This window comes from Fundulus heteroclitus, chromosome 7 (genome assembly GCF_011125445.2).
Source record: "Fundulus heteroclitus isolate FHET01 chromosome 7, MU-UCD_Fhet_4.1, whole genome shotgun sequence".
Lineage (NCBI taxonomy): Eukaryota > Metazoa > Chordata > Actinopteri > Cyprinodontiformes > Fundulidae > Fundulus > Fundulus heteroclitus.
The window spans coordinates 17492497-17499054 of NC_046367.1; the positions used below are offsets into that span (position 1 = coordinate 17492497).

General features: G+C 41.1%; 1 protein-coding gene across 1 annotated transcript; it reads left to right on the plus strand.

The window, feature by feature from the left end:
• Positions 1–310: 310 nt before the first annotated feature.
• On the plus strand, positions 311–6196 carry gpr18 (G protein-coupled receptor 18). The gene is made up of 3 exons (XM_012864213.3): positions 311–521; positions 1546–1579; positions 3936–6196. The coding sequence occupies exons 1-3, from the start codon at positions 347–349 to the stop codon at positions 4954–4956; spliced, it is 1230 nt and encodes a 409-aa protein (XP_012719667.3). The 5' UTR covers positions 311–346; the 3' UTR covers positions 4957–6196.
• Positions 6197–6558: the final 362 nt, after the last annotated feature.

Sequence of the window (6558 nt, forward strand, 5' to 3'; positions counted from 1 at the left end):
GGCAACTGCCTCAACATCCTGTTTTTAATTACTTCTCTCCGGCAGCAGATGCTTCTCACAGCAACCTGCTGTGGATTACTCCCCTGAGAACTAATGTGCTGTGACAGACCCCACTTTTCCAATCAATAACTCGCCCTAAATCTGCCATCTCTCTGCCTGCCAAACACACTCCCACTTCTAATGGCACATCATTTTCTTTAAGGGGGTGTAATTGCGTGCTGCGGAAAAGCTGCAGCCTCTCTCTGTTCTCTTTTTTTTTTTTTTCTTTCTTTCTGTTCAGACCACAGCTCACTACTGTAAAAACAAGGCATGTAAAAGTACAAGAGGCTGAAGCACACCGGAAGTGATGAGGGGGCTTCACACGGCGTGCGGAGCCGCTCCAACCCCTGCCGTCGCATCTGACAAAGGCACTCACTTCCCTGTTTTGACTGTAAGAGGCCCGACATATTTACAAAGAGGTCACTTTCGCTTCGCGGACTTTGCTCATGTCAGCGTATCAGGATGTTGGTTTGATTCATACGGTAAGTTGAACTTTTTGTGGCCCAGGTAGCCTTGTACTTGCTGATTTCTTGCTTACACACGGTCGGCGAGAGGGTGGCCAGATTAATGGCAGACCTGGTTTTACAGCACATCTTTAACGTGACTTCTTGTGCTCATTCAAATCACACGTGGTATTATGCTCACATCCTTAATCCTTTTGCCTTTTTATAACTTATTTAGTAGCACACTGAATAAGCTGCGTACTACAATTCAAAAGAGGACAAAACTGGAGAAGTGGGGAAAAGAGTGAAAGTATAAAGTAGTTTTTTTGGTAAACACACTTATTGTAACATATTGTTACCCTGTCTGTCGTTTCACAATCTGTTGATGTGATCTTATTGGGATGCTTTGATTCATGCGGCAGCTTTAAACTTTTGTGGCCCTTGTTCCTGCTGATTTTGATCAAATTTAGGTTGGTGTGTGCGTCTGTGTGTGGGGAAGGGAGGGGGGGGGGGGGGTAAATGGCACATCTGGCTCATAGCACATCCTCAATATGACTTCTTATGCTGGTTTAAGTTACGCGTGGTTTTACGCTTAGATCTTTAACTTTTATTCACTGGAACGCCGCATAAACTGTGTAGTTCAATTCAAGAGTGCAAAAATTAAGGGAAATAATAGTGAGTAGTTTTCTTGGTATACAAACTCATAACTCATACTAACTCATAACTAAAGCTAATTTGTGTCAATGATAATCTTGTTTTGTTTTATTTGGGGGGCATTTTGGTTTATTTCTTTGAAATTAATCCTTGTATGTTGTTAGTTTCAGTTCCACTTAGTCTTTACAGTCTGACAACATATGAAAATGAGTATTGTAATGACTGTCATGTCCCACAAGCCGTAAAAAAAACAACAGCATAATTTACGTAGAGAGGGGGACTTTCCATTTCAGTCACACTATCTTTGGGAAATCAGATTATTTTTAATTCCTACATGTCAGAAACAATGACCAAACATAGAGGAAATATTTATTTATATATTTTATCTATCTCAATCTTTTTGTCATAGGTTTGATCAATTTGGATAACCACAGTCAACATAAGTAAGTTTAAATCACTCTTCATACATAAATGTATATACATACGTGTATGTGTGTGCGTCTTTCTGTCCAAGTAGTTCCTTTCTGCTAGGAAATGAAACAGGCATAATTTGGACGGATCAAGGATAAGCAGCAATGAAAAAGTATCAAATTTGAAAGCCTTGTGTTTTGATTTACATTTTTGTCCCAAAAAAACTGGATGTTGAACATTTTTTATACTGCTCTCAATAATCAGAGAAAACGTTTATTCTGGCCTCACAACAATCAAACCCTTCCTATTACGGCTCGCCAACATTTTCCATGTTGATGGGAGCAAAACCAATGAGGTTTGAAGGCCTCTATGCCATTACCCTAATCTATAAAAAAGTAAAGAAATTTCAGCAAACCTTTTAAATGCAGTATTCTAGTATAAAATTGACTTCATTGGTATAAATCTCTAAAGATAGTGTATTAAAGTTTAAAGTAGTGAAAGGTTTAACCATATGAGAAGTTCATCGCCCTTCTCCTCGTTTAGGCATCGAACCTAGCGTTCAACATTTGCAAAAGTTTCAGTTCATCAGAGCACTGACCACAGGATAGTTTTGAGCTGTCTAAAATAAGACCTTTTCCAAAATAGAAAGTGTGTTTCCTTTTTCTAATTATATTTTTTTCATTTTACATTATGGTTTTATTCTTGTTTGAGGATGCAATGTTCTCCCTGTGTCAATGAGCCTGCTATATGTCTGAATATTTTGTTGTGTATGAAAGGTTTTTTCCTCCACAATCGAAGATAATGGAATTGACAAGACATTCAGGGTTGAAAACAAAGTCACTTTAATACTTTTACTTCTCCAGCCATTGGCGATAAAGTCAATATTAACAATGTCAGAATAAAAAGAAAAGGGATCCTGCATGTGGCTAAAACAGTATGAGGTGAAAGATTTTGGCATTTAATGGAAATAGAATGAGGTAAGATAAAAAGATGTGGAAAACATAACCTCTACCAAACGCCTACATTTTTTGTAGGCGTTTGGTAGGGTAAAGTAAAGCAGGCAGTTCCATGTAGGCCTCCAAGTCATTGTTTCTAATCATCTCTGGATGTCCACTCTACATGTACACACTCTTAAAAATCTCCTCTTTGATAATTGTTTGATAAAATCTTGATTTTTTTCATACCCCTTCCTCTCAGTCATATTGGATTGGCGTTTAAAGCCCAGCGGAAACAGAATTTGTTCAAAGCAAGATAGGCTTTTTTTGCTTTGGAAACCAGTTCTTAAAATTTCTGAATTTACCACAATCAGTTCTGCATTCAGACAAAAGGTAGATACGCAGCAGAACATCTGAGTTTTGGCAAATATCCGTGTTAGTGTAGGAGTAGACATACATGTTTTCTGTTGTTACGAAGCCCAGGTTGGAATTTCTCCTAAAGAACACAGTCCGGTCTTAAATGGATGGTCCAGATTCCTTGAAGTGAGTTTCTGAGAAGCTGTCGAGCACATCAGTCCCTAACCTGTGCTAAAAAGAGGTCATGTCGTCTTGAGTTAAGGATTAGCTGGTTTGAGCCATTTTAAAACAATTCAAACTGAAAAAAGTCATCTTTAGGAACTACAGATGACTTTTTTACCACAGGCTCGACACATCTGTTAAGTTTCTTTACTGTTTTCGAAGCCGAACAGCAGCCTTTTTACCTCACCAATGTATTGTTAGTGATTACTGCCCACTGTATTAATCTGCCTAATCAGCTAATCTGTCTCGGCCATCTGACAATGAGTCTCCAAACAGCTCTTGGTGGACTCATGGCAAGTTATCACTGACCAGGCAGATTGATACAGTCACCACTCACCAGCGTAGTAAAACTGATATTTGGCTAAAAAAAAACAATAAAAAAACAGCAACATGCTTCAATACAGTCTCTTGTGAAAGTGTTCACCGTCACTATCTGCCAACCTAGTGTGTTTTTTTTCTTTTTTGTCCCACAGAAATGGATTGTTTCAGACTGATTTATGTCAAATTGCTAAAATTTTAAGACCTTTTGTGTCTACTTGTCGGTAGACAAGACCTTCCTTTTTCACTGTTACTACTTCACAGAACCTGTTAAAAGTCATTATTCTTTAAACAATTGGCTTGTGTGAATATTGAGAATGTATTATTTTAGCAGTCTTCCTTTCAATATTTCGTTTTTGTACCATTTTCAAACAGATTAACAGTAATAGTCATGGTGAAACTTTGAATTCACTCCTTGTAGCAAGAGGCACACTTTTTTCTTTTTAACTGCAGAGATGGATTTTACCTCAAATGTGGTTTGCTCCTGGTGAAGCTCTTTGACTAAGACTGATGAACATTAACATCTATATCTTGTTTTATTATTAATCTTTTTCAGCATGAACGTGGATCTAAATTGCTCCAACATGTCTGTGGATTCCCTGGCTGACAAGATGGAGCAGGGCCCCGTCGAGTACCGCATCGTCGGCGTGGTCTTCTACGGCTTCGTCTTCGTCATAGGAGTCATAGTTAACCTCACTGCCTTGTGGGTTTTTGCCTTGACCACCAAGAAGAGAAACTCGGTCACCGTCTACATGATCAACGTGGCACTCGTTGACCTCACCTACATTGTGCTCCTGCCCTTCAGGATGGTTTACCTCCACCAGGACTACTGGCCCTTTGGGGACGTGTTTTGCCGGATCACGGCAGCTCTTACCATCTTTTACCCCTGCATGGCCCTGTGGCTGTTAGCGCTGATCAGCACCGACCGCTACATGGCCATCGTTCAGCCGAAGCACGGCAAGGAGCTGAGAAATGTGCCGAAGGCCGTGGTGGGCAGTTTGGGGGTTTGGATCATGACTCTGGGCAGCAGCGTGCCCCTGCTCTTCGCTCAGGACGATCCCGATCACGTCTCCAACTATACCACCTGCATCAAGATGCAAGACATCATCTACATGCGGCGCGAGAACGCCGTCAACTTCGTGAGGCTCATCTTCTTCTTCCTGGTCCCCATATGCATCATGATCGGCTGCTACGTTGTAATCGTGGACAATCTGATCCACGGACGCACCTCCAAACTCAAGCCGAAGGTGAAGGAGAAGTCCATCCGCATCATCATCACGCTCATCGTGCAGGTGCTGGTGTGCTTCGTCCCGTTCCACATCTGCCTGGTGCTCCGCCTGCTGGGCAACGGCGAGGACGGCGGCTTCAACCCGTGGGCCGTCTTCACCACCTTCCTGATGAACATGAGCACGGTCTTGGACATCATCCTGTACTACATCGTCTCCAAGCAGTTCCAGGACAGGGTGATCAGCGTGATCCTCTACAGGAACTACCTGCGCAGCGTCCGGCGAAAGAGCCGGCACACGCACACAGGAAGCCTCAAGTCGCTGAGCAACCTCACCAGCGCGATGATCTGAAACTCTGTGGCACAGATACCGTGCTAAGAATATGCGCACTGGATGCAACGCCGTGTACTGTTTATGTGTAATTACCTGAAGGATCAAGAAACTGCAATTAATTTTCCAAGTGCAATTTACACTCACAGTATGGGAGTGCTGCTGTTGTGGCGAAAACATCTGTGTTCAGAGCTGATTGACTCACCCATGAGACTTGAGTTGTTTTCCGTACCTTTTTTGTCTCTCTTTCTCTCTCTCTATCTCTCTCTCTCTCTCTGTAATACGTGACTGTGGCTCAGGTGTGATGCGTGCAGGTGAAAATATAACTGTTTAAAACAAAGCGCGGAGTAGTCGTGAGCAAGCGTCGAAACCTCAAGAAAGCAGCATGAAGGGGGTCTGACATGCTCCACAGGAAGCAGCGGTGGCTTGTTAAAGTTTGATGCTTGGCTGCTGCGCCACATTTAAAAGGTTGTTCCTCCTCGACGTCTCATCTCTGCGAAGGCGGAGAGAGCGAATGAGTGATGCGCCGTGTCATCTGTCTGCTATGCAAATACGCCATGTGCGTTTGACTTCTGCCATTTTGAGTTTGTTGAGTGTAAGACCGACCACTTGAGACAGGGTGCAATTTCCACACACACACTCACAGTCCTGACAGTAAAGGTTGTTCCAAAGGTTGCTTTAGCTGAAGCGACCAGGTGATGGCAGCATGGCACAGCTCAGACTCCATCCACCTGCCAGAGCTCCACATACCCGCCAGAGCTTTTAGAAAACTTTCGCAAAAAGGACATCTAAGCAATGTTTTCTCCAGCGCTTCACCCAAAACATTTACCTTCCTTAAATTTAGATTCATAAAAGCAATAGTTCATCTTTTTTTTTTCCCCCCCAGTTAACAACAGTCATAACAGCTTCCTCAGCTAGGAATCTGACTAAGGCGTATTTATGGTGCAATGTGAAAAGTATTGATTAGGTGTTAAATGATTTAGTTGCTTGGAGTGCATTTACAGTAACATGCTCAGGAGATGTCAGGGAGGCTATTTACAAGATTTACTGCAACCTTAACTTTTAAACAGAGAACCTTTTTTTTTCAGCACAGGGACGTTTCATTTTCAGGTTTCTGCAAAATGTGCATTTTACTCCAAAATATCTTTCTCAGACAAAAACTCTGAATTCAGATATGATATGAGAAGAGGCTTGGAGATATCACAAAATACACATTTTTAAATGTTAGGATTATTATTATTATTATTTTTTTTTTTTTTTTTTGCAGAAACCTCAGCCATGCAATTACTTAATATGTTGTCCCAAAAATAGGCTACAAAAACAGACATCTAGTGCAAAAAGTAACACATTCCAGAGTATACGCTTTGAAACAAAAAAAGAGACCACCACAAGATAATTTTTTTTCTTTAAATCAGCAAGTCTACATTAGGTCCCAACATAAACATACATCCTTCTATTTTAAGAGATACTTCTTAGGTCATCAGCTGAACTCAACAGCCCTATGAAAAACTGGTGGTGAGCACCACCTTTTGCTTTTTGAAATCTTAAGTAAAAACTAAAGACTGTCTTGTTTTTAAAAAAAATAAAAATAAAATGTGAAAATATAAAGTATTTTTTTTTGTT